Raw genomic sequence first — 27361 nt, forward strand, 5'->3', positions numbered from 1 at the left:
TTCACAAGAGACAGGCATTCATTCCAAACATTCATTCAACATATAAAAGACAAACTTTCTTTATTAGACAACATTTACTCCATTCATTGTGTCCCTTTATATTAGGGCTCATGAAACATTCGATTCACATATGTCCCTTTATTTATAGGGCTCATGAAACATTCCATTCACATCTGTCCCTTTACTGATAGGGCTCATGAAACATACACTCTGTGTTCCTTATTATTTTTAAGGACTCATCATACATTCCAGTCCCTCTACTGGGCTCATGAACTCATTCACACTTTACAAACAATCACACTTCACAGTCACTTCACACACACTTTCAGACACAGATACAAACACTCTCACAAACACAGAAACTTTGACACTTTTTACAAACACAAGGCCTTTATAAACAAAGAGCTCTCAAAAAATACAATAAAATTCTAAAACGCAACTATTCTACCGCCTCTCTTAGGCGACCTACTGTTGGGCCTCATGTATTCAGATAGAAGACAAAGGCAGGCCTAACACAGTCGTAAAAACCTAACTCAAGCCCCCACATTTCAAGTCGTAAATTATACTGATAAAAATTGCGCCAAAATCAAACAAAGGGAGTCCAAAACAGACTACAAATCCCATGAAGCCTTGCTCACTAAAGGATCGAACTCTCAACTCCTATTGGATAAGGCACACAACAGAACGTCCCTCAAACATGACATCATCAGGAGTTGAAATACCTCTGAAATGCTTTCGGGATTTGCTTCCAGCAACTTTGCTTGCAGTGTGTGGACGCAGTTCATCGCTGCTCTCATGTGCAACCTCGTGGCACAAGGAAGTAACGTCCGACTTGAAACTGTAGCCATACAATCTCCATCTCGCTGGACGAGTTGAGATTACTCTGTGTTCAACCGAACACTCTAACGGATCCGAAGGAGACCGCCGAGCAATTCGCATCTTCATCCATTTGCCTACATAAGTGAAGAGATTAAAGATTTCTCTTCCATCTTCAATCAAGTCGACATTTCTGAGTTCTCCACCAGCCCGCCGAGAATCAACAGCCGTACCGCCCGCCGACAGAGCGAGGAAACGGCCTCCCATCATCACCCGAGCCTCAAGGAACCAGGTCAGAGTTAAAGGACGGAGTAAAACACATTCTACCTCTGTCCTCATGCGATTCAAGCAAGAGGTTTACGTCTGGGCAGAGATAGAATATTATAGTGTGTTATTCTTGTGTTTCAAGGTTTTTGCTTGTACAGTTTACGGCCCACCATGTCCGCTCATGATTAATACTCAGGGTATTAATTATCACAAATTTGTTTTGCTGTATTGTGGTCCAACCAAATTGGATTGTTGTGCAATTTCGCCATCGCGGGTGAGACAGCAACTGAGTTCATCCGTTAAATAGTCAAATAATGCGGGACTTTTACGAGCCGTCCACCGCGTCTCTAAGTAACAAACTAACAGCTGCTTTCTCTCCCACGATCGCGGCTTTAGGGCTGTCACTTAATTCTCTCTCTCTCTCTCTCATACTAACCACACACACACACACACACCTTATGTGTTATAGGATTATTTTTATTTCCATATCTAATCATATCACTGTTTAGTTTGTAGTTGTAAGTCGGAAGTTTATTGACTGCATTGTATTAATTATTCATTGATATTACTGCATAAATAAACTTTGTTTATATTACAATGAGAAGTGTTTTGGTTTGTTTTGCATAGGCCTGTGTCATGCTGACGGGATGTCAGTGCTCGGATTCAAACCTTCATTCATTGTTTTTTTCCCGAAAATCGATATTCTTCGGATGTAGATTTTCCTAAGAAAACAATCTAATTTTGAGACTGTTTTACTATCTGGTTATTAGTCCCTAATTCCAGAGTGGTGCTCCGTCAAAGTTAATCCTTATTAATATTCTATTGATTTTAGATAATTGATAATTATCTTTGATGATTGTTGAATTTGAATGATCAATAAGCTAGTGTTAATTTTAATTAATGTTTCATCGATGTTAACAATTAACGATTATCTTTGATAATTGTTGATTTAAAGGATTAAAAAAGCTACCATTGATTCTCATCAATGTTCTATTGATTTTAATAATTAATAATTATCGCTAATAACCAAACTTGCTCCTAAACGTAGCACACTACATTTACTGGAGCCCCATATGAGGTTTTAATGAGTTAGATTCAATTAATTAATTTAAATATTAATTAATAACTAAAGAAATGATTATTAATTATTTCTGATAGTAACACTGATCTAAACAACCAGTAAAGCCCTACACTACCAAGCAGCCCTTCTAGCCAATTCACTTCCTTGACACGACGAAAAGCGGTATTAGTAGGATTTTTGCCTATCCATGCAGCCCTCTTGCTAATATAGCAGAGCGGTATCCGTAGGACTTTCTTTTCCTGCCTACCCCTGCAGACCTCTTATCATTATGCAATAGAGCGGTATCTGTAGGACTTTCTTTTCCAACCTACCCATGCAGACCTCTTGCTAATATAGCAGAGCGGTATCCGTAGGATTTTCTTTTCCTGCCTACCAGTGCAGACCTCTTATTGCTACGCAATAGACCGGTATCCGTAGGACTTTCTTTTCCTGCCTACCCGTGCAGCCCTCTTGCTAATATAGCAGAGCGGTATCCGTAGGACTTTCTTTTCCTGCCTACCCGTGCAGACCTCTTATCGCTACACAATAGAGTGGTATCCTTAGGACTTTCTACACATGAATTTATCTTAAATTTTCACTGTTATCCATCAAGACCCACTTAACAGTAAACCACAAATTTTTGCATGCAAGTAAATTCTTTTGGAATCAGAAATTTGGCTGTTATTTTATTTGGAGAAGCTTTTTTAAGAATGATTTTACCACTACGGGCAGACCTGTGGCGAACTACACAAACTGTTATACTAAAAGCAACATTTGCTTACCTTGAGTGGCCCACCTGTCTGGCAGCTCACCCCCTGCCAACCCAACATGGCAGCCTGCATTCCGCTCCTGTTCCAATCCCACTTCTGACACCAAGTAATTATGTCGTGGCAGATTCTCCATAACAGCAAACGAAGCACAGTTGAATTTCTCGGAGGCGCAAAGTTCTGATTCCAAAAATAGACTTATTACAAATTAACAAAGCCGAGGTGGTCCATGGAGCATCTAAGATTACACTTCAGAATCATGCATTTATTTATACAGTTTCTGTTCTCCTTATCTCTTTGAGTGATGGTCTCTTCATCCAATAAAATCATCTTATGTCTCCCTAGTTTTGTCATCACCATCTCCCTTCTAGCAGGTCATCCTGATCCAACTTTGCTTCAATGTTGTCAAAAGCATGACTATTTCATTTTATATGCATAAAACACACTGTAATCACTTCATATGGTTACATATTTTGTATTGACTAACTATCATTACTTTCTGCATTCATTTGATTAGTATATTAAATGATTTCCCTTATTACAGTCGTTGGTTACACAAAACATTCCTGTAAGATGGAGATGTTATGTCCACTCACATACATATGTTTCATCTCATTTCTAGCACTAATTAACACACATATATCATCTGCCTTTTTTGGACACCAGCTCTGCTCTTATTAAAACATTAAATCATCCTTTTAGTATCAACACACACACATCTCCTTCAAGGTCATTCTCAGAAAGAGTCATACAGAGAGATACAGAGAGAGGCTGTAATTCTCCATAGAGAAAATAAGTTGCATTTTTCCATTAATTTGCACTTTGATTATTAAATTGAGTAAATGATAATTAAATCAATAAATGAATGATTAAATATCTAACATATTGAGAAACATTCATAATACAGTTATTCATAGTACATTGATTACACATGGTCATTTTTAGATCATTGCATATTGCATACATATTAATTCAATTATCAAAAATGGATTAACTGAATGATTAAATAAAAATATTCCATACTGCCCATCCTTCCCTCCCTCTAGTTATGGTGTGGCACAAGTGGCATTTATTGAAAAGAAAGATAGCACAAGTACACTTTTTGAGCAGACATTTAACAAAAATTAGCTTGTAAAGTTTTAAAATTTAAAGGATGAATCAGTAGATATGTTGTTCAAAATTAAGACAAAAAGTATTATTGACTTTTTGGTTGTCAAACTTTGTAGAACATGTCTATGTTGATGTGACGAATGAGGTTACACTGCAACTTCACATGTGTGAACGTGAGGGGAACTGACTTAATACTGTACATCCACAATGACCTTGGGACCAGTTGGTTAAAAGTTACTGCAAAATTAACTTTTGTAAAGTTAACTACTGTAAAGTTAATTCTGAAAAAAGGTCTAGCATCATTTGTTTGCAGATGCCACTTGGTTTGATATTTTTGATCTAATCTAATCATTTTTAAAGATGACTCAAGTGTCCAAATACTTTCTGTTGCCACTGTGGGTTTGTATTTGTCTGATTGCAAGTGAATTCTGTTTCATAGCTGGCAATTTGACATTGGCAATCACACTCTTTTCTAATTTGTTATTCTAGGAAATCGTGCAAGCTTGCAGGTTTAGTCAATTTACCCAGTTTAATTTCTGTCTCTCTCTCTTTCAGTCTGCAACAGTCAATGTGGCGACACGGTTCTGGGAAGTGCACTTATATTAGAAGTCTATGGGGCAAGGCACTGTACTGGTATAAATGTTAAAATACACACTGTTTCAATCAAATCAAATCAAATCACTTTATTGTCACACAGCCATATACACAAGTGCAATGGTGTGTGAAATTCTTGGGTGCAGTTCCTATCAACATAGCAATCGTGACAGTGATGAGACAGTACCAATTTACAATAACATCAATTTAACACAGCACAATTTAAACATCTGATATACACATAATTACACTCAACAATATACAAATAATAACATACACTGTACAGTATACAATACGCACTATATAGATACACATTATTCAATAAAAATAAAAAATAATCGGCTGGTGCGGGTCCTGATGCTGCGATACCGCCTGCCTGATGGTAGCAGTGAGAACAGCCCATGGCTCGGGTGGCTGGAGTCTCTGATGATCCTCCGAGCTTTTTTCACACACCGCCTTGTATATATTTCCTGGAGGGAGGGATGCTCACCTCCGATGATGTGTCTGGCAGTTCGCACCACACTTTGCAGTGCTTTGCGGTTGTGGGCGGTGCTGTTGCCGTACCAGGCGGAGATGCATCCAGTCAGGATGCTCTCTACAGTGCAGGTGTAGAACCGTGTGAGGATGTGGCGGTTCATTCCAAACTTCCTCAGCCATCTCAGGAAGAAGAGGCGCTGATGAGCCCTCTTCACAACGACTTCAGTGTGGATGGACAATGTGAGTTCCTCAGTGATGTGGACACCCAGGAACTTGAAGCTGCTGACTCTCTCCACTGGTGCTCCATTGATGGTGATGGGACTGTGTTCTCTGTCTTTTCTTCTGAAGTCCACCACAAGCTCCTTTGTCTTACTGACGTTGAGGAAGAGGTTGTGCTCCTGACACCAGTGTGTCAGAGTGTGCACCTCCTCTCTGTAGGCTGTTTCATCATTGTCAGTGATCAGACCTACCACCGTCGTGTCATCAGCAAACTTAATGATGGCATTGGAGCTATGTGTTGCCACACAGTCATAAGTGTACAAGGAATACAGTAGTGGGCTGAGAACACAGCCCTGTGGGGCTCCAGTGTTGAGGGTTAGTGATGAGGAGATGTTGCTGCCTATTCTAACCACCTGGCATCTGCTTGACAGGAAGTCCAGGATCCAGCTGCACTGCGAGCTGTTTAAGCCCAGAGCCCTGAGTTTCTCATCTAGCTTGGAGGGCACTATGGAGTTGAATGCTGAGCTGTAGTCTACAAACAGCATTCTCACATAAGTGTTCTTTTTTTCCAGGTGGGAGAGAGCAGTGTGTATTGTAGATGCAATGGCATCATCAGTGGAGCGGTTGTTGCGGTAAGCAAACTGCAACGGGTCAAGAGAGAGAGGCAGCACAGAACAGATGTAATCTCTGATTAGTCTCTCAAAGCATTTGCTGATGATGGGGGTCAGAGCAACAGGACGCCAGTCATTTAAGCAAGTTATTTTTGATTGCTTTGGAACAGGCACAATGGTGGATGTTTTAAAACATGTGGGTACTACAGACAAAGAGAGGGAAAGGTTGAAAATGTCCGTAAAAACACCAGCCAGCTGGTTTGCGCACGCTCTGATGACGCGGCCCGGAATGCCATCTGGGCCCGCGGCTTTGCGGATATTCACCCATCGGAAGGATCGGGTTACATCTGCTACAGAGACGGAGAGTGAACTAACCTCTGTAGCTTCAGCCGCGAGAGCTCTCTCCGCGAGGGCGGTGTTATTTCCCTCAAAACGAGCATAAAAAGTATTTAGCTCATCCGGGAGAGAGGCAGCGGTGTTCATGGCAGAGTTTTTATTCCCTTTAAAGTCTGTGATGATGTTAATTCCCTGCCACATGCTTCTAGAGTTGGTGGTGTTAAACTGTCCTTCAATCTTGCTCCTGTACTGGCGTTTTGCGGTTCTGATAGTTTTTCGGAGGGCATAACTGGCTTGTTTATGCTCCTCCACGTTCCCGGAATTAAAAGCGGAGGTCCGCACATTAAGTGCCGCGCGAACATCGTTATTTATCCATGGTTTCTGATTCGGATAGATCCGTATTGTTCTGGTCGGAACCATGTCCTCTACGCACTTTTTGATGAAACACATTACGCTATCAGCGTAAAGCTCGATGTCGTCAACAGAGGCTCCCTGTTTTGAACTCAAAGTAATGTTCCGGGGTCAATATATAAGTAAAGCTCAATTAAAAGGATTTTTGGCATAATGTTGATTTGCACAATTCCTTCCAACCTCCTTTTTTTTTTTTTTTTTTTTTTTTTTTAAATGTAGTTACAATAAGACACACAATGGAAGTTAAAGGGGCCAGTCCATTAACAATAAAATACAAACTGTTTTAAAAGTATAGTCACATACTGTCACGGTCACTCTGACTGTCTGGGTTTTTGTCTGACAGGACTGTGGCATTATCATCCCATGTTTGTCTTGTGTCTTTGTCTCATGTTGGCATTTGCCTCGTGATGTACACTCAGGTTTTGTTTAGTGTGAAAATGCATGGCATCGCTTTGTTTAGCATTGCTACACATTCTCTCTTCTTGTTTGCCAGTTGGCATGGCCGTATATTACCATATTGGCTTGGCGATTTGCGCTCATGCCATTCGGGTGTTTTGCTGTCTTGTAAGAGCATGTGGCTTTGTTTTGTTTCTGTATTGCCGTGTGCCTCTCTGTTTTACATAATACCCCGCCTCCTTGTTTGCTTATTATAAGTTCATTTGCCTCACCTATCCCTTTTCTCTCCCTATTTTAGCCTCCTCGTGTGTGCTGTCCAGTGCCAGTTCATCTTGTGTGTATTCCAGTTGGTCCTGTTCATTGGTCTTGTTAATCGGTCTTGTTTCATATCTCGTGTCGGTCCTGTTTATCATCTCATACCTACCCGGTACGGTCGGTCCTGTATCCTGTGCCCTGTTTTCCCTACCCCAGCCTGTATACCCTTATTTCCCCTGCAGGGTAGTTTATGTTTATTGTTTTTCCCCCTTGTGGGAGTTTGAGTTTTTTCCCTTTATTTTTTGTTTTCAATAAATTCCCTTTTTTGAACTCTGCTATTGGGTCCTGCCTCTGCATCCGTGACACATGCAAACTTTGTATAACACATGTATAACTTTCTTTCATCTGCTGAACTCAAATTAAGATTTTTAGAAGAATATTTCAGCTCTTTAAGTGAATGGGTGCCAAAATTTTGAAGCTCCTAAACTCACATAAATCAGCATAAAAATAATCCATAAGACTCCAGTGGTTAAATCAATATCTTCTGAAGCAATATGATCGGTGTGGGTGAGAAACAGATCACTTTCACATTTTTCTTCTTCTTTTTGTGGTGATTCATATTCTTCATGCAATTTCAAAAAATTAAATATTGATCTGTTTCTCACCCACACCTATCATATCACTTCGGAACACATGGATTTAACCACTGGAGTCTTATGGATAACTTTTATGATGCCTTTATGTGCTTTTTGGAGCGTCAACATTTTGGCACCCATTCACTTGCATTGTATGGACCTACAGAGCTTAAATATTCTTCTAAAAATAATAATTTATGTGCAGCAGAAGAAAGTCATACACATCTTGGATGTCATGAGGGAGAGTAAATGGGTTAACTGTCCCTTTAAGTTATATCCAATATTACAACTTTGTTGTCGTGACAACAAAACTCTGGAACTTTTTATTGGAAACTTTTATCACACTAAAATCATGCTAACATAATGTTGACTTGAATCTTGTAGCTATGCTTTTGAAACAATGTGTATATTGTTGTATTTATGTACTGGCCCCATTCACTTCCATTGTAAGTGCCTTATACTTTAACTGCTTTTTTTTTTTGCTTTTAGAGTTGAACTTGTTTTAAACTTGGAACATTCTTTAACAAGGTGATATTTAGGTGATTTTACAGAAATCAGGAGTTAGGTACACTTGACAATAATAAAAATTCAATTGACATGTAGTGGAATGTGTGCATATATCAGCGTATATTTTACAATTGCTTCCAGCGCCTTTGTGGCACATCAAATCAGATTTTAGAGCCAGAACCATCCATCTTTCAAATTAATTTTTGGATCATCAATTTTGAACATTCCCTATTGAGACTGTTCTGTTTCCACAGCAGGCCAAGTCCTTAGTTCTTCCAGATGATTCAGCTCATACCAGCACACAGACACAGGAGGTCTCCTCTCTCCCAGAAATTCTGAAGGTGCAGAGCAGTTTCCTGCGAGGGAAAGTCAGACTCCTGCTTTCAGCTGCACCAGCCTGTCAAAAGCAAAACAGCTGAAATAAACTCATAAACTGTTAACGACGTATTACCATCAAGCACATTCACACAAACACACCCAGACAAGCACACTTTATTGTGCCACATTCTCCAAAGTGTCTGGGTGTGTCACTTACTAAACGGTCTTCTTGACTTGTTGGCACATTTCTACAGTATTCTAAAGCCTGCAGCTTTGTTTTTAGTGCTGGGGTTTGTCAGAGCTAGTGTGCAGTGGTGAAGAGAGTGTGTATGGTCCACAGAATGAAGTAAAGCAGTAGTGATACCCTGAAATGCTCAAAAGGTAAGCATGGCAAAATAATCTGTGGAGGAACATCTGAGCCCACAAGAAGACTAGTGTTAGCTCAAAGGCTCATAGCCATGGGGCGAATAGCTTGTCTGGGTGTATCTGGCAACCTGGACAATTACACATCTGTGACATGTCTATGGAGCACTTTTATTTAACTATCTTTGTATATATAGTTAAGTTTTTGAACAAATCTATCAATTTTACTGCTATATTTGAACTGTTGCATTCTGTGTACACATGCTTAGGGGGCGTTCACACAGGACATGTTCTTGTGTTCCAGCTGTGCTACTTTTTAATTGTTGGTCTATGAACACGTGTGATTCTTATGCAACCTGACAAGAAAATGTCCTGGTCCTATTTTGCTCCAAAATCAAGAGAATCAAAGAAGAAATTATATTTTGCATATAGAAAAGCCTGTTTTTAGGGCCATTAAGTATGTTTACTTTGTGACATTATTTTCATGACAGTTACGCACATTTTACCACCAATTCTCATTACCGCAATGCAAAAAAGATGGTTATTATGATACTCTCATTACCTCAATGTGAAAACAAAATTTAAATTGTATTTATACATCACAGTAGTCCTCCTGTAAGTAATGTCACAATGCAAAAATGCTTGATGATCTTAAATCTAGGCTTCATTTGCTTTACGCAAACTATAATTTTATAATTTTTGTATTGATTTGGGGTTAAATGTGACCAGGAAATTATCTTGACAGTTTTTGTGAGAATCACCTACACCACATGGATGTCTTTGGACATTACGTCACATGTTGCTGTTTTTTTTTACAGCATCTTACGTCATGAGCTTTGCATTTTTTTAAGATGCCATATTAAGTTAAACGACTCAAAAGGCCCTAATTTTTCAAGCTCTGACAACCAACCATCTGTCATGTAGAGACCCCTTGTCACGATCCAGTTAATTCACAATGGATCAAATAAAGTCCCGCCCTACTGTTTTTCCTCATTGAATGTCATCCAAAATATTTCATTGGGAAATATGTCACATTTGGTCTAATTTCTCTAAGAAAAATGGGCTGTGAATGCCATTTCATGTCGACTTTACAATCAGTAAAAAAAAAAATAATAAAAAAAAAATGCATATCGAGACCCCTCCGTCTAGCCATTTTTAAATGCAAAAACGCATCCAGTGTGAATGCCCCTTATGATGTGCAGCATGTGAAAGAGATGTGAGAGAAGCATATGAGAGAGAGAGAGAGAGAGAGAGAGAGAGAGAGAGAGAGAGAGAGAGAATGGCTGTATGTGGAATTCTGTGTTTGTTGTAGAATATACCCTCATTTGGAGATCTGTACGTCTCACTGCATGGCCAAAGGTCTGTTTATGGTTCAGCTGAGTTCGCCATCTGGATACTCAACACGAAGACTACAGCCGATAAGGGTTTTAATGAGGTATGCTGCCTTCTAGAGGACAAAAGAGGAAGTTCAAATTGAGAAAGGTGCTCTATGTAATGAACCATAGTGTATGTAAATAAGTAAAAAGGGAAATTTTAATATTTCTGTGTTTGAAAAGTAGACATATTTTCTAAGACAATCACATGTGTTAGTGTATTGAAATAACATGCAAATAAAGAGGAGGCGGGCCTCTGCATATGTTTAATAACATTTTTTTTTAATGTTGTCCAGTTCAGATACACAACATACAGTGTGTAGTAGCCTGTATAGAAAATAGAAATATGAATTTCATTCTTTAGACCCATTATGGTCTAATAGAGTCCCCTCATCCCAAGCCTTTTTTACATTGCTGAAATTCAACAAATGAAACTCAACAGGTGCAAGTCTTTTTTATTTTATTTATTTATTTTTTGGCGACCAAGCATTAATACTAAACAGTTGTGTTTCTCATTACTTTTTTCTTCATATTTTAAAATCCTCTATAATACATTGGCAACCCAGGCAAAAGTATCACCATATGTCTGGTGAAAGTGTGCTTTATATGCCTGTTAGTTGCCGGTAGAATCATCTCTCTCTCCCTTTTATTTTGTAGAAAAATATGAACTTTTTTATTTCTCTACTTTGAAATATATGCAGCTCCAATTAACAACAAAGAGATAAGCCAAGACTCTGTGGAATCCCAACCCTCACCAATCTCCAATGGTTGGGTTAACGTTAAATTTCTAAGAACTTACAACCAGGTAAGAGAAACAACCCCACGTTGTGTCATTTAGTCCACTGAAGTGTAATGAAGAACGCCCAAGAGAATGACTCGAACAGCAGGCCTCTCAGAAAAAAAAAAGTGGTGCTGACTCAAGTGATTTATATCCTAAAGCCTCTAACGAGGAAATAAAATGAAGTTCTACGTGTAACAAGAGATGGCCGGTTTTAACCTAACAGTAATAAAACCTGATGAAACGTTCTTATTTAAAACATTAGGCTGAAACGTACTCTACATCAGTATGTGAACGCAAACACTTCTAGCTACACAAGCTCGATAACGTGCATAGTTGCATTATGTGTCAGACAGCAATTTATTACACAACGCTAGTATGCGTTGCATTCTCAATGTTGCCACAAGGGGTACCATAGTGAGATTAGTGTGAACCATCTGCTTCTTTGGTCAGTTTTTCTATTACAAGCCAACTACAGTAATTAGATTTAAGTCAAGAGTAACTAACCAGAATTGGCCCTTTGAGTACTGAGGTTTGTTTCTGCCACAGTAACGCAAGAACGCACATTGATCTTGTTCAACTATACCGCACATTGACAATGCAGTAGCCAAATTGCTTTCAACTTTGTTCACATACTTGCGTTGAATATGTTTCAGCCTTTATTTTTCCAGCTTCAACAAAATTCTTTACCCCCAAATCAGTTTCACCCTCCATTTTTCATCTGAAACATCAGAAGCAGCCAGCAACTCTTTTGTCCACTGTATTGTCTCTAGAGACTAAAGCACATTGGGTCTTGCAGCAAATTTGAATTCCAAATGCAATTATTCTCATCAACCACGCTCATTCTTGACTGAATACATCCTCTAATGTGGATTTGTTTCATTACCACTTCCCTCAACATTCATTACAGTTTAATGTCTCTTGAAATACTGTCAAAAAGAAGCTTTAATATCTGCAAACCTTAAAATCAAATGAAGAAATTGGCTTTTAATAAGTGTCTTCAGAGTTGTGGGTGAAGAGATGTGATTGGCTGAATGAGCTTGCACCTGTTTTTACAGTGGATACGATTGGCTATTCAACCGGTGAACCCAACAATAAACTAAATATTTACAAAGACCATGTTATTTCTTACATTTATAAAAATGTACAGTTTGCATCTTGTGTTTTTTGTCAGGTTTTTATCTCTGGCATGACAGAAAGTGGTCTCGCATATTTTCATCCACCCACTGACAAAACGTCAAAAACAAGACAAGATAACAAATAAAAATGATGGAGTAAATGAGATCAATATGCACAGTTGCTTTTGTGTTATGGATTATAAATTTAAGTGGAATGAGGGATGACTTCTCTTCCACTTTAACACAGCATATTTCATCCAGCGGCATAATGTTAGTGCGTTTAGTTCTTGAGCGTTACCACGGCTCATATTCGGGATTACATCCGCGTATTGCGCATGACCGGACCTTCTGTGCCAATTCGCACCAAACCTGAAGCATCGACTGCTTGAAGCTTCCAGATTCAGTCTCTAGATCTGACTCGTTCCAAATGTACATATTCTTTCATACACACATGCACACGTACACTCAAGTGCAAATCTCCCTCTTCAGTTCTCAGTACCCTGAAAGAGAGATTTCCGAAAAAACACATAAAAAGGTGAGAGATTCAATCTGCAGGTTTTACGCAGACTTGTGACAGGGCATATAACAAGATGTCCGTCTGAAGACAAGTGAGCTCAAACTGAGATAATCACTCAAAGGTCAGTGTCATTGAGGGGGAGGAATGTTCTGGATAAGTTGCGAGCTCTCTTGGGCTCAGGATAAAAGAGACGGAGAGACTCCAGCTGTGCGGAGACGAGCGCAGGTGTTGATCCCTTCACTCTAGATGTCCAGCTCAGCAGAGTCCGAGTCTTTGTGGAGAGAGAGTGGAGCACAGTGACCGTTCCTTAACTCAATTTGACAAGATGTGCGGCTTACTAGAGAGGAACGTACAAGCAGAGAGAAAGATAAGGATAAAAAAGAAAGAAAGAACGGGATTGGATTAAATCAGTCCTTCTCCAGGAGATGAGCATTCCTGTAATTATAAATGCAAAAAAGATGGGCTTCCGTAATTATAAATGCAAAAAAAGAAGGGAACTATTTATCCTCTTTATTATCGTCAAGAATCAGTTTTCATTTCCGGATATGAATATGTACTGTATCTACAGAGGGAAAAGAATCTCCAAATGAAAAGCACAAAATATAGCTGATGTAAAAAGAGAGACAGGGTGAGAAAGACAGAGATAGAAAGAAAGATAAGACTGTTCCAGAAAAAGACAACAACAATAAAAAGACAAAGAAAGAAGAGTCTTGAATTTCTAATGTGGAACAAATGCTGTTCAGATGTCCATTTTACTCTTAAAAAATAAATCATGCAAATTTCCCAAAGCGCAATCAAGATATAAATTTAATAATTCTATATCTTTACTTTTTATATAGATATAGTGATTTCACCTTAGGCAAATAACAGTGACAGTGCAAAACAAAAAGCAAAAAAATAAAACCTGAGAAAAAGACAAAAAGAAAAGAAAAAACAAATTTGGCACTTTTTTCTCAATTCTGCAAATTCCTTGTATAGATCCACTTCTCTCCATGGCCGTCCACAAGACTGCATCTGATTGGACGATGATCACAGTACTTGGCGCAAGAATGCTGGTAAAAATTAGATAGTAGAATCTCTTTTTTTCATTCATTGCCTTATAAGGTTATCAATAATACATATTTTACAAGCATGTTTTCTTGTTTTATAAAACAGTCCGAAGTAGGAAAATGGTTCTTTTTAGGGACTAGAAACAGCTACAGCAGAGCAGAAGAGTATCAGGGAGAAGAACAGAAAAAGACAGAAATGGGGAATGAGGTAAAAACAGAGATGGGGAGCTCGGTGTTGATGTATTGAGTGGGGAAAATGAACAGGCAGAAGTTTCTTAGCACAAAACCTTCTCCATTAAAAACTCAAAGAATAAGAAGAGCAGGAAAATTTTAAAAAAGAAAGAGAGAGACAGAAAAAAGAGAATGTGTTGTGAGAGGAGTGGACATAAAAAGGACAGGAGTGGCTTGCTGGAGAATATCTATGTAGAACACCACTCTTCGCACAGGAGGTCTGTGTTCCTACAGTTGTAGGGTTGTGTCTGGTCCCCTCTGAGGGGCTACTATACCCGTGTGGTGGAGTGCTGGTGGGGCAGGGCGTTGTTGCTGTGCCCAGCACTTGGTGCAGGCACAGGGGGATATGTGTTGAAGGCATGGAGGGGCTGCATGCCAGTGATGGTGCTGGGGATCATGGACAGAGTGTTAGTCGTCATAAGTGGCACGTCCTCGGGTGCCCGCCGCAGTGCCAGAGTGTAGTCCGGCGGGCATACGGGGGGTCTCAGGGGCTCCAGGTCGCCGTGAAGACCACGTGGGGGAAGGGGCGTGCCGTGGTCGAGCTCCACCCTCTGCTGCTTCATCTGCAAGGACATTAGCTCCTCTTCCTGACTCAGTGCCAGGTCATTATGTGGCGGCACTCCCACAATGCCCACACCGGGCCCAGCCCCACGTTGGGGCGAGAGCCGGCGGTGACGCCGTTGTAGTAGCTCATGCCGCTTGTCACGTTTGTAGTACAACGCGGCAAATGCCAGCACGTTGAGGAAGAGAAGTGATGCCCCAACTGCTACAGTCACGCTTAGCTCCGTTGAATAATCTCGTGTCTCACTTGGGAAGGGGGAGAAGCGAGGCCTTTCAGAACCATCAGGGTCAGGTTCGGGCGGGTAGGTAGAAACGGTAGGGTGGCGGGTAGAGCGTGTACCAGGGCTCTGTACCGTACCCTTCCAGTTAGGTCGGTGGGTACTCCCGGGGGGTAATCGTGTGGTTATGGAATTAATGATCTCCTCGTGCAGGGTGTGGAGATGAGGAACCAGCTCCAGCCAGAATGCCACCTTGTTGGCGCGGTAATTGTCACGGATGCGAGGCTTCAGCCCGATGTGCAGGTACTGCTTGTCTTTAGAGCTGAACTTGGTCCAGATCACTTCTTCGAAGCGATTGGGCTTAGTGTGAATGAACTTGGTATCCTGCGGCACGGGAACGTTCGGATCACTAGAAAAAAGTATTAACACAGAATGAGAAGAAAATAAAAGTGCAGTAGAGCAGAATTTAATGCAATTGTTTCACATAATTGATCTCATTGTGATCTGGTCTCATAGTGTGAGCAGGCAGATTTAAAACTATATTTTTACATTTTTATTTTGAAAGCTTGATTTCATAAAGCCTCTTATGGCATGACCAGTTTAATTGTGTGTTATTTCTAGGGCTGGGAAAACACGTTAATTTCTGCTATTATTATTTTTTGCTTAATGCGTAAAAAAATGAATGCAGTGAATACAGAATCTATTTGTTTTTACTTCCTGAAACTTCACGCGATAGGAGAAAGGTGTCCCAAGTTGTTCCTGGCAGGCTACTCAGCCTTACAATCTCCGAATAGAGTGGGGGCAGGTGTAGGGCATCTGCTGGCTCCCAGGAACAAACCAAGGCACTTCTGTACAATGGGCGAAAATTCACTAATGTTTTCCCCCACTTTCTGTGGCTAACACTGGCAAATATAAATTTTCAGGAGGTACTCGCTTGGCTCAACTGCACATCCTTACACAGAAACTGACTATGTGAAGCAGTGCACGCTTATTCATTGCTTGCGACGCATGCCCCGGGCATAATACATATGGAAGAGGATTTACTGGACGGAGAATGAAGAATTCACCCACAAATGGGCATGTGTTACGAGCAAGATGCTGTGTCTCTTCGCATCATGTGAAAACGCTCACTCACTCACTTTCACCTGAACCCGTTTCAAAAGCGGAACCACCCGAGAGAGACTCAGCATCTACACCATAAAGACTGAGAAGGACATGGCTGTTCAGCAAGCTGCAGCCAGAGAAAATAATAGTTTTGAGAGTTTAAACTTCAGCATTCAATATGTTTTATATCTGTATGTACAGTATAGTGTCTAATAATACATTGACAATTTACAATGTAAAAAAGTTTCTCTTGCCAATAAAGTTTGTTATGAATTGAATCTGCCAATTTGATCCTATTAATAAAAAAACGTACACTGGAAAACGGCAGAAGATTTTGCCCAAATTGTAATTACAACTTGTCCACTGATTTTATGCCATGTATACATATACTTGTAACAAAGATTAATACCTGTGATAATATGTCTAATTAACTCTATATGCAAAAACAAAAACAAAAAAACAAACAAAAAAACATACATTTTAACATGTACATACATGTATTAAAAAAAAATTAAATAAATGATGACTAAACAAAATCTTGCAAGTTCTTTGAGAAGAAAATTATATATTTATGATGATTTTTTACATTTATTGTAATGTATCATGTACCAAAATGTTATTGTGATTAATTGCAATTAATAACAGAAGAATGTGCGATTAATTAGTTAAACATTTTTAATAGATTCACAGCCCTAGTTATTTCAAATTAAAATAAAGTAATAAACTGGATTATTACATTTTCTGAAGAAAACATGAGTGGTGGTTGCCCATTCAAAACTTGCCGCCATGAGGCTAGGTTGTTCAAGGTAGCCAGTTCATTGCTATGTAGTTGCAAGGTTGTTTTGGGTGGTTACTGGATGGAAACTTATAAAACACACCCCAAATTTTTCTCACGTTCTCCACCCAAACTTATGGGAATTTTTACCTGTTTTATCATCCAAGTCCAATCACTTACAAAAGTAAAAGCACACCTCTCCTTAACACGACACATGATTTGAGGCAACTGTATTTTTTGCACAAATGGTGCAGGATGAGTTACTTGTCAAAGTTTAATATTTATTGTTAAGGGTTTATTATTGTTATTATTATTATTATTATTATTATTATTATTATTATTTAAAAGCCTTAGCAAGCACCACTCATGAAGAAAAAGAAAAAAGATGCATTGTGACCTTCATATTTTCATTTGGTGTTGTAATATGAGAGATATTCGACATTTGTTCTAGATAAACTTCTGATGGTGCATTTTCCACTAAGGTAAGTGTTTAGACTTACAAGACTCAGATAATTTAAGTCTCTAATCTATGTCTCACTTACCCAGTCTTGGCAAAGTTGGTCCAATAGGTCATCACCACAGCACTGAGCATGACATCGTTTTTGGAAAAGTTGCAGGGAAATAGATCTGTGGCGCCCACCATGGGAACGCCAAATACATACGGGATCTCATCGCCATGAGCTGCGTCTGCCCACTCGGGTCGTGCCTCCGTCTGGCAGTGGTGGTGGAAGGTGTAAAAATAAACAGGTGACTGGAACTCTGCATGCAGCTTCGCTGTGGCCACTGCTGGCGCCACCCACTGATGATCAGTGAAAAGTGCAAGTAGAGTTTTACGCCGCATGTCACCGTTGTCACGGTCAGCCCAATCGGTGTACATGAACTTTATAGTCTCCCGAAGTATATCTTTACCTAAGAAAAAGGGACAGAGAGAGAGAGAGAGAGAGAGAGAGAGAGAGAGAGAGAGAGCAAAAGAGAGATCAAGATAGATGGATGTTTTAGTGTTGGTTGTCACACTTTGCAGGGCACCTTGTCCCAATAAATGCTAAGTGTGAGACAGAAAGAGCACATACAAGGTGAGAGGTAAAATTAGACCAGTTACCTTGAACAAGCCTACAAAGGCTCCAAAATTAACTTTTTGCCCCACCTTCCAATGGCAGAGATATTGACAAAATCTTCTGGCCATGAAAACTGTTTTGCATTATTTGTATTGACAATAGGATTATTTAGCTGTTTTTGCATATTTGTGAAAAACAATACAGATCATTGTGTCATTTGCAGTATCATATACGAGCCAGAGTCTGCTAAAAAAGATTTATTTTAGCCATTTTGTACCTGCATTTGGCATTTGGTGAGCATTAATTTTGGACCCTGGCCATAGAGTGTGTGAATGTGTGAGTGTTTATGTGTGTTTTAAGGTAACTCACCGTCTGGGTATCCATATAGGTTATCCACAAAGTTAGATATGGTGTAATCGAAGGAAGCAGCAGAAATTCCATCTTCACCCTCACTGTCATCCACAAATTTCAGCCCTTCACCCTGGTTCACTCCCAACAGGATGTCGTAGTTCAGGAACTCCCCCTGAGGACATTACACAAATGTCATCCTCAGTATTCACTTGCACTAATTAACTGTTGTGATTAGACTCCAGTAACACAGGGAGCTTCAGAACACTACAAACTAGGGTGCCTTGAACTTGCAGTATCCAACATCACACCTGCTGCATGAGGATTTCAGGGTCATCGGGTACCACATCTCCATCCACCACCGGTCCGAATGCGATGTGGTAGCGGGCGGGTTGGATGTCTTGATCTACCAGTTCTCTGAAGCTCTTCCTCCGCAGACATTCCACCAGATCAGCAGTGTCGCTGTTGCTGCAGCCAACCTTCTTGGCAAGGATCTTGGTGTACATCAGTGGCCGGTAGTTCACTGACCAGCTGGATATGGCCGAGCCACTCTGAGCAATGGCTCTCTGGAACAGACCTGAAGCAAGGCCAATTACAAGAGTGGGTGAGCCTGATTAGTCCAACTGGATGTTTGACTAGATCAACATTTAAAACACAATGTGTGTTTGAGTTTCTGTGCCAACTAAAAGGTATGTATAGACATTATAATAGAAAATATTTTGAAGTTTGCTGAGCGGAAAAACAAACTTTTCTTTGAAAAGTGTTTTAGAAAGTAACTTGAAAGTCAAATATAATTAGTAATGTGATTTGATGAAGCAATTTGTAAAGTAATATGATTAAAATTTTAGTGAACTAATTAGTCATTTGTAATAGATTACTTTTTTGGGAAACATACCCAACACTGGTCTTAACCCTATGCTTTACCCCAACCCTAACGGGCCATTCAGACCGAACACACTCTTTTGCTAAAAAAAAGCAAGACACATTGCAATGAATAGTACAGAATGCATCTGTTTTGAGACGCATTTTTAAATGTAAAATTCTTTTTAACTTGAAACAGTGTCTAAAAATGTAGCGTTACTGCACGTGACACTGAAAAAACTGTGAGATGTGGCGTAACGGTCAAAGACAATGGTGACCTTAATTGAAATAGCTTGATGATTTGCTCATGCACATTCAAATCAGCAACTTGACTACTAGGCTACACTACCAAACAGGGGTGGATTGGGAAGAGAAATTGGCCCTGGATTTGAAATAAAAACCGACCCAAAAGCCAGTTGGCCAGTCCGTGCCTTCTACAAATCTATTTGGTTGTTTGGACTACACAAGCATTCACATCTATAAATTAAGGGGGTCATATCCTACATTTTTATAATTTTCCCACTGAGGTTTTTCATAACTATTTTAGATCCTGTTTTGATGTGTATTATTAAATGGGTCCTTTTTATGGGTGCTGTGCCTTCAAGACTTCTATGTAAACAACCTTGTTAACATGTAAATGTGCAAATGTGTTGGTGCATTCGGGTTTCTTACATCAGAAATCTGAGGATTTCAATAAGCTTTATTTTAATGGGATTTTTTCACTAGGGATGAAAGGTACAGTATATTTTTATAGCACATTGAGCCATTTTATTTCAAAAGATCAAAGAAAATTAGATTTCCCCTTTAGATTTTTAGTTCTAATTTTGGCAAAGCGTAACATGGTGCCAGTTTGCATAGAAAGATCATGCTGTTGTTCAACAAGTTATATGTGCTGTAAATGGGGCAGGATAAAACTCTGATTTATTATTTGAGTGCAAGTGAAACAAAGTGAGCTCAGCAGAGTTCAAAAACATTCTGGATAACCGGGAGGAAACCATCTTGGCTTTCAGAACCCTACTGCACCATTATGTAAAGTGTCCCACTGTTTTCATCTGCAGATTCTGTTATTAATTATTAAAATGTCCTCCCCCAAACACACACACGCACACACACTGCATTCTGTTACAAGACCCCCCCAGCTTCAGTTCCCTATGAAATCAATTAAGAATCAGCTCAGCTGCAGTCCAACACACACACACACACACACTTAGTTGTACACACTGCTCATTATGAATTTGTCTCACATCCCTCCATTTTTATCACACTGCTCTCATTATAAACTGGCATCAAATGCAGACGCACGTGTGATCTCATGATAGCGGCATGAATCAGTCTCGCACACACACACACACACACACACCTACACACCCCCACACAAACTCACACATATAAGGCAGTGGCAAAAATGAGTCTCACTTTCAGCCTTAATATATACCGGTGCCTTCAAAATATTCATAACATTTTGAGCAGTGGTTTCCAACTGGTTTTGCTTCAGGACCCAGATTTTACATTGGGTTGCAACCCAACACAGTAGCAAAATTGTTTACCGTACAAAATTGAATTTTGATGGTTTCATGCTCTCGGCAGCCAAGAATTCACAGCACAGCACAAAACATTTTATTATTATTGTGGCCACAAACCATGTTTATTCTTGTTGCAATAAGCCCGTATTTAATATTGTCTCGGTTGTATTTTCTTTTACTTTGAGTAGTTTTGCTCATGGTTTTCAAGTATGAGGCCAGGTATCTGCCTAATATATTTTGGTCCCACTTTATATTAGGTGTCTTTACCATGTACTAACATTAAACTACATATAATACAATGTATTTATTGTGTAAGTACATATTGTTCTGCAAAATTTTCACAAGATTCACATTTGCTGCTACTGAGGTTGAGGTATGGGTTTAGGGTTAGGTTAGGTTTACAGTTAGGCATAAGGTTAACAGTGTAACTACAGATGCAATTAAATGCAGGTACTTTAAATGAAAGTACAATGCAACAACACATATGTACATAGTAAGTGCATTTTATCAAATGATTAATTAGTAGTTCAGTGGGGGGCCTGGGTAGCTCAGCGAGTATTGACGCTGACTACCACCCCTGGAGTCATGAGTTCGAATCCAGGGCATGCTGAGTGACTCCAGCCAGGTCTCCAAAGCAACCAAATTGGCCCAGTTGCTAGGGAGGGTAGAGTCACGTGGGGTAACCTCCTCGTGGTCGCGATTAGGGGTTCTTGCTCTCAATGGGGTGCATGGTAAGTTGTGTGTGGATCGCGGAGAGTAGCATGAGCCTCCCATGCTGTGAGTCTCCGCGGTGTCATGCACAGCGAGCCACGTGATAAGATACGTGGATTGACTGTCTCAGAAGCAGAGGCAACTGAGACTTGTCCTCCACCACCCAGACTGAGGTGAGTAACCGCGCCACCATGAGTGGGAATTGGCCATTCCAAATTGGGAGAAAAGGGGATAAAAAAAAAGAAAAAAAAAAGTAGTAGTTCAATACATTAAATATAAAGTGAGTCCAACATTTTTTTTTTTTTTTTGCCATCATAACAATGCACAATTGGTTTTATTTCATTATTTGCATTCATCATGTTTTTTCATGCTCCACAATCCCACCAGAACAAACCTTTAAATCAGTGGTTCTCAACTGGTGGTCACAACCAAACAACTGAGAACCACTGATTTAAAGTATTGAATTGCATTGCTTAAATATATATAAAGCATTAAAAACAGTTATTAACTTTAAGTGACAGATTTTTTTATTTTATTGATTGATGGTGATGATGGTGATAACAGAAGTTCAAACCTTCAGAATGATGGGACAGGATGAGAAGGTTGACACATGAGGCTCCTGCCCCAGAGCCAAATATGGTGATTCTCTCTGGGTCTCCCCCAAAGTGGCCAATGTTCTCATTGAGCCAGCGCAGAGCCTGAATCTGGTCTAATAGCCCATAATTCCCCTTTGCAGACTGATCTCCAGTGCTCAGAAAACCTGCAGAGAGTAAGAGAGTTAGACTAAAGATAAGATAAGAGACAGTGTGGACTAAAAGTCCATGGTATAAAAAGACCACAATCAATATTTTGACCAAGATCAAGCACTCAGAGTCCAAGAAGAGCAAAGTGCAATACTAAAAGGAAAGCAGGAAGTAGAAGGCAGAAGATTACGCCTTTAAATAGACATCTTAATTTGCAACTTTCTTTTTTTCTATAAGGAATACAGTCCTACTAAATTTTTAGCATAGACTTTCGACCATGGATGACATATGCATATTTGGAATAGCACACTACCATCCCATCATGATCACACGAGAAGTCGGCATGCTGTTTCCGAAAGTTCCGGTACCCTAGGATCGGCAACAGTATGCCGACTCACTGACATGCCCTATCTACCATTAGACATATTTGGAACGGCTCAACAATAATTACTTTCCCTCATGGCACGACTGTTAGCGCATTGCGTCAGTTGCATGGGAGACCACAGTTCAATCCCCATTCAAATGAGGAAGTAATCACGTTTGTAAAAACAACCACGAGCATGATAAGGAGGTTGCATTTTTATCCCTAACATTGTATTTTGTCTCTACTAATGGTTATGGTTAGATTTGGGTTTTGGTTGGGGGGTTGATTAAATAAAATGAAAATTTCTCTTCACTGTTCAGCTGAAAACAATTCTTTTTACAACTGGCTTCTGGCGACCTCTCCTGGATATAAATGGATGTCACACTTGTTTATATGCTCTGAAACACTTACCGCTTTAGCCTCTGGAGGCAGTGTTTTCAAATTCGGTCAACGTATACTGATTTCGGCTAAAGAAAAATTGGCACATACTAGCCGAATTTTATGTGAGATCAGGCTGACCATCCTACTTAAATGGTATGACCACTTTGCATTTGCATTTCTCTATGCACAGAAAGCCTGGGATGACCTAGTACATTTGCCAAAATGTACAGTATACAACAGACAATACTGCGCTGTGTATGGTATCCCATAATGAAATGTGCTTAACTCATTATCCATAGAGATTTAATTAAATTCTTCTAAAGAGTTCTAAGCCACGAATCAAAGCATCCTGCTCCAAGGTGAATCACAACCAGAGACTGTTTAGCCCGAGACGAACCATTTGAGTTAAAATGAATTGGAGAAATTGGAAGAGCCAACATGATGAGTGTAGAAAAGAAAGTCCCGCCTTACACGTAAAAGAGCCAATCCAAAGACCCTTTAAGGCAAGTCAGTCCACCTGGCTGCCATCTTGGAAACGCTCCTAGGCAGCTATTTTCTATTAGTGATGGGAAGATCGGATCATTTTACTGACTTGGATCTTTGAGTCTCGTTCAGCAAAATGAATTAATCTTTATTAAAGCCATTTCGTTCATTTGAGCAGAATTAAATTAAAATGTTACATTTTCAATAGCCAAATCCCCCCCAACACATCTACTTATGCAAACTTTGATTATAGTCCCAATAAGGAAAATTTATAATACAGCCAAGGACAAATTATGAGAAACAGAAAGATTAGTTCACCTCTGGAATCTTCTTGTCTGGGTCGTTTGTTCTTTTGTCACGTGACCAGACCAGATGACTCAAGAGGTGAACTAATCATTTCTGTTTCCTGTGTGAGCAATGCATAGCATATACGGCTGTCATGTGACAAAAGAACGAACGACTCGGACCAAAAGAGTTGAAAGGTGAAACTAACTAATTTCTATTTCCTGTACAGTGCCTATACAGTTCAAAATGAACTAATTGTTCATGAATGACCCATCACTGTTTTCTGTTAACAGGTGGCATAAATGTACATCTCCTATCTACTTGAGTGGGGAGAGACCAAAATCTCCAAAACACTTCTCCAATCTCCAAACAGGACTAAAATCTGACAATAATGGTATCATAAATTGTGCGTCTTAAGCTCAGATCATGCAAAAAAAAGGTGCATCTTTGTATCTAAAAGGTGATTGGCTCTAACTCTAACCCCTGCCTGTAAGGTGGGACTTCCTTTTCTACATGTATATTGGGTGTTCTAATTTGACCCATTCATTTAAATACAAGAGCTCGGGCTAGACAGTCTCTGACCAATCACCTTTTAGATACGGACATTGAGAAAGCACATATGCATTAGCTGCACCAGCCTGAAAAAGCGTGATTTGATTTATTTATTTATTTTACGTGATCTGAGCTAATTAACCACAATTTATGATACCATTGTTGTCAGATCTTACTGCTGATTTGAAATATGATCTTGACAAACTACTTTGGAGATTTAAAGAGCACCTATTATGGTTTTTAAACGTGCCTAATTTTGTTTTAGAGGTCTCATACAATAGATTTACATGCATCCAAGGTCAAAAAACACTTTAATTTGCTCATAATTTAAATTGCAGCATTACCTTTTTTTCCCAGTGTCAAAAACGACTCGTTCAATGATCCGTTCTAAAGGATTCATTCTAAACTCCTCCTTTCAGAGAGCCTATTCTGCTCTGATTAGCCAGATGTCCCAGTCTGTTGTGATTGGTCTACCGCTTAGTGTAGTGTTTGAGGGCGGGTCAAAGCTGTTCGCGAGCAGCCAATGAAGACCAGAGGCGGGTTTTTTGTTACCAAATTACGTAGGTTAGTACAGGAAGTAAGTCTGGAATTACTAACGACTCGTTTCAGGTGTTCAGAATCGGTTCTTTCTTTTGGGAGTCAATAATTCCATTTGTTGTGCACTTTGATTTTTGAAACTTTGCAGACTTTTTTACATTCACATACAGCTATACACTACATGAAAGGTAATATTTGAAAAACCATAATAGGTGCTCACAAATTTTGTATCCATAGAAAATAGCTTCCCAGAAGCGTTCTGCCGGGTGACCTCTGAGTGGAATGACTTGTCTTGAAATGGACTTTGATCACAACATTAGAAATTTTCTTAAAGCAAAAAAAAAGTATTTAAAAATTGGAACAAAAGACAAAGGCACAAAACTGTGTACTTAACGTCTTTAATGAGGGAATTAATTACAATACCATGAAGCACTGCAAATGATGCATAAATAATAAAACTATTAATTTAATGTTGTTGATTATAAGTACAGAACAAATATATTGTATTTTAAGTTTATTGCAAAATATTCAGGTATATGCCAATATATAAGTAGTTTCTAGGGAGACTTGCAACATATGCAATGCGTAATGGAAGTGGGTGGTCGATGCAGTGCTCTTTTGGTGCACTTTTTTGATGCGACTCTTTGATTGATGGTCTTTCTTGTCAGGATTCATGTAAAGTGTAGTTCTTCACCAGAAATAATGCTATTGAATGTAATTTAGAAAAATACCTGGACTGATGGCTTCAAAAGAAGCATATACCATCAATTAACAACCTAGGAGCTCTCGACAGGCCTATCTTTTAATAAGTTATCGTTAAAAATAAATTCTTCGGTAACACTTTACAATAAGGTTCCATTTGTTAACATTAGTTAAAATGAACTAACAATGAACAAAACTTTTACAGCATTTATAAATATTGGTTACTGTTAATTTCAATATATACTAATACAAATTCAAAGTTGTATGATAACATTAGTTAATGCACTATGAAATAACAGGAACTAACAAAGAACAACTGTATTTTTATTTACTAACATTAACAAAGACTAATAAATTCCAATGCATAACTAATGTTAACGAATGGAACTATGTCGTAAAGTTTTATCAATTCTTCTATTGATAAAATGAATGGGATTTTACTTCCGGAACCAGACTGTTGCACTCTATTAGATCGGACTGCCAAGACATTTTTACACAAGATTGAATTAACAAATAGAAAATAGCATTTTATTAATATTTCTGAGATGATAACCAGTCACAGATTAAAACATGCACAATGAGGTCATGTGAAAGTAACATGGCGTACTACTGTTTGAAATACTAATACATAATGTGCACAGTTTCCCATACTATATAAAAAATAAATAAAATAAAAACAGTAGGCAGTATTCAGTACAGAAAACATAGCCTCATTTTATAAAAAAACCACAAAAAAAAAAAAAAAAAAAACTAAAAAAACTGTAATGTAAACAATAGAACCCTTTGGGATAGATGTCGTTAAAGGCCATGACTCAAAGTCACTCACTGGTTGCCAACTGGTATAATGATGTAGCCCACAAGAAGGGTGACTGAAAAAATCAATGAATGAATCTGAACAAGCCTTTTGGTGAACTGATTCAAAAGATTCAAATCACTGTGATGAATCAAAGTCCCCACTGGTAGTTCAGAAATCTATCCATGATTGCTCTAAAACATCTGTGCCTTTAATTATAGCACAATGAAAGCTTTAGCAGAACCCTTTTTTTTTTCTCTAACGCTCAGTACTGTTTATTTATTTATTTATTTTTTATTTAATTTTTATCCCCTTTTCTCCCCAATTTGAAATGCCCAATTCCCACTACTTAGTAGGTCCTCGTGGTGGCGCGGTTACTCACCTCAATCCGGGTGGCAGAGGACAAGTCTCAGTTGCCTCCGCTTCTGAGACAGTCAATCTGCGCATCTTATCATGTGGCTCTTTGTGCATGACACCGCGGAGACTCCCAGCATGTGGAGGCTCATGCTACTCTCTGCGATCCACGTGGAACTTACCACGCGCCTCATTGAGAGCGAGAACAACTAATTGTGACCACGAGGAGGTTACCCCATGTGACTCTACCCTCCCTAGCAACCGGGTCAATTTGGTTGCTTAGGAGACCTGGCTGGAGTCACTCAGCACACCCTGGATTCGAACTCGCGACTCCAGATGTGGTAGTCAGTGTCAATCCTCGCTGAGCTACCCAGGCCCTAATGCTCAGTACTGTGAACTTCAGGGGTTGGTGGGGTGTTGTGTTAAAAATAACTGTTATCACTACCAGTGGACCTTTGTTATCATCCTGTCAGGAATCTTTTTGCAATGGGTGTGGCTGGTTAGCTAGTTTATGCGCTTAGACCATTCTTCTTCGGATAGCAAAACCGAAGATTTAAAGGGATAGTAAATGATGACAGAATTTGTATTTTTGGGTGAACTATCCCTTTATACTGTATATTTAAAAATGAGGGCTCTGTACACCATTATGGACCTGTATGAATAATATGTGCTACAGCTCATTAAAATTGGGCGTACACGGCTCTGGAGTCACAGTGCAAATGAGAACTAAAGATCTTATGTAAGAGCGTCTACTTTACAATTCTAACTGAACTAATCATTTGGCACTGAAGACATGAAAATGT

At 39.3% G+C, this 27361-nt stretch overlaps 2 protein-coding genes across 4 annotated transcripts in view; one reads left to right on the top strand and one right to left on the bottom strand.

Moving 5' to 3' along the window:
• The window catches only part of LOC127432292 (erythropoietin-like), a gene marked incomplete at its 5' end in the record, with an annotated part of 30418 nt that extends 21538 nt beyond the window's left edge, over nucleotides 1-8880 (top strand). The window contains one exon of the mRNA XM_051683189.1: nucleotides 8716-8880. Within this exon, the coding sequence (XP_051539149.1) occupies nucleotides 8716-8880 (165 nt within the window). The remainder of the gene's footprint in view (nucleotides 1-8715) is intronic.
• A 1896-nt stretch (nucleotides 8881-10776) lies between these two features.
• nlgn2b (neuroligin 2b) overlaps nucleotides 10777-27361 on the bottom strand; it is a 128542-nt gene continuing 111957 nt past the window's right edge. For 2 of the 3 annotated variants that reach the window (XM_051684383.1, XM_051684381.1), the window contains 5 exons: nucleotides 21939-22124; nucleotides 18581-18846; nucleotides 18291-18444; nucleotides 17409-17775; nucleotides 10777-15396 (listed from right to left, as the gene is read on the bottom strand). In XM_051684383.1, coding sequence (XP_051540343.1) covers nucleotides 14478-15396; nucleotides 17409-17775; nucleotides 18291-18444; nucleotides 18581-18846; nucleotides 21939-22124 — 1892 coding nt within the window. In that variant the 3' untranslated portion in view covers nucleotides 10777-14477. The remainder of the gene's footprint in view (nucleotides 15397-17408; nucleotides 17776-18290; nucleotides 18445-18580; nucleotides 18847-21938; nucleotides 22125-27361) is intronic. The other variant, XM_051684382.1, reaches the window with a different exon arrangement.

The sequence above is a fragment of the Myxocyprinus asiaticus genome, chromosome 42, assembly GCF_019703515.2.
Source record: "Myxocyprinus asiaticus isolate MX2 ecotype Aquarium Trade chromosome 42, UBuf_Myxa_2, whole genome shotgun sequence".
Lineage (NCBI taxonomy): Eukaryota > Metazoa > Chordata > Actinopteri > Cypriniformes > Catostomidae > Myxocyprinus > Myxocyprinus asiaticus.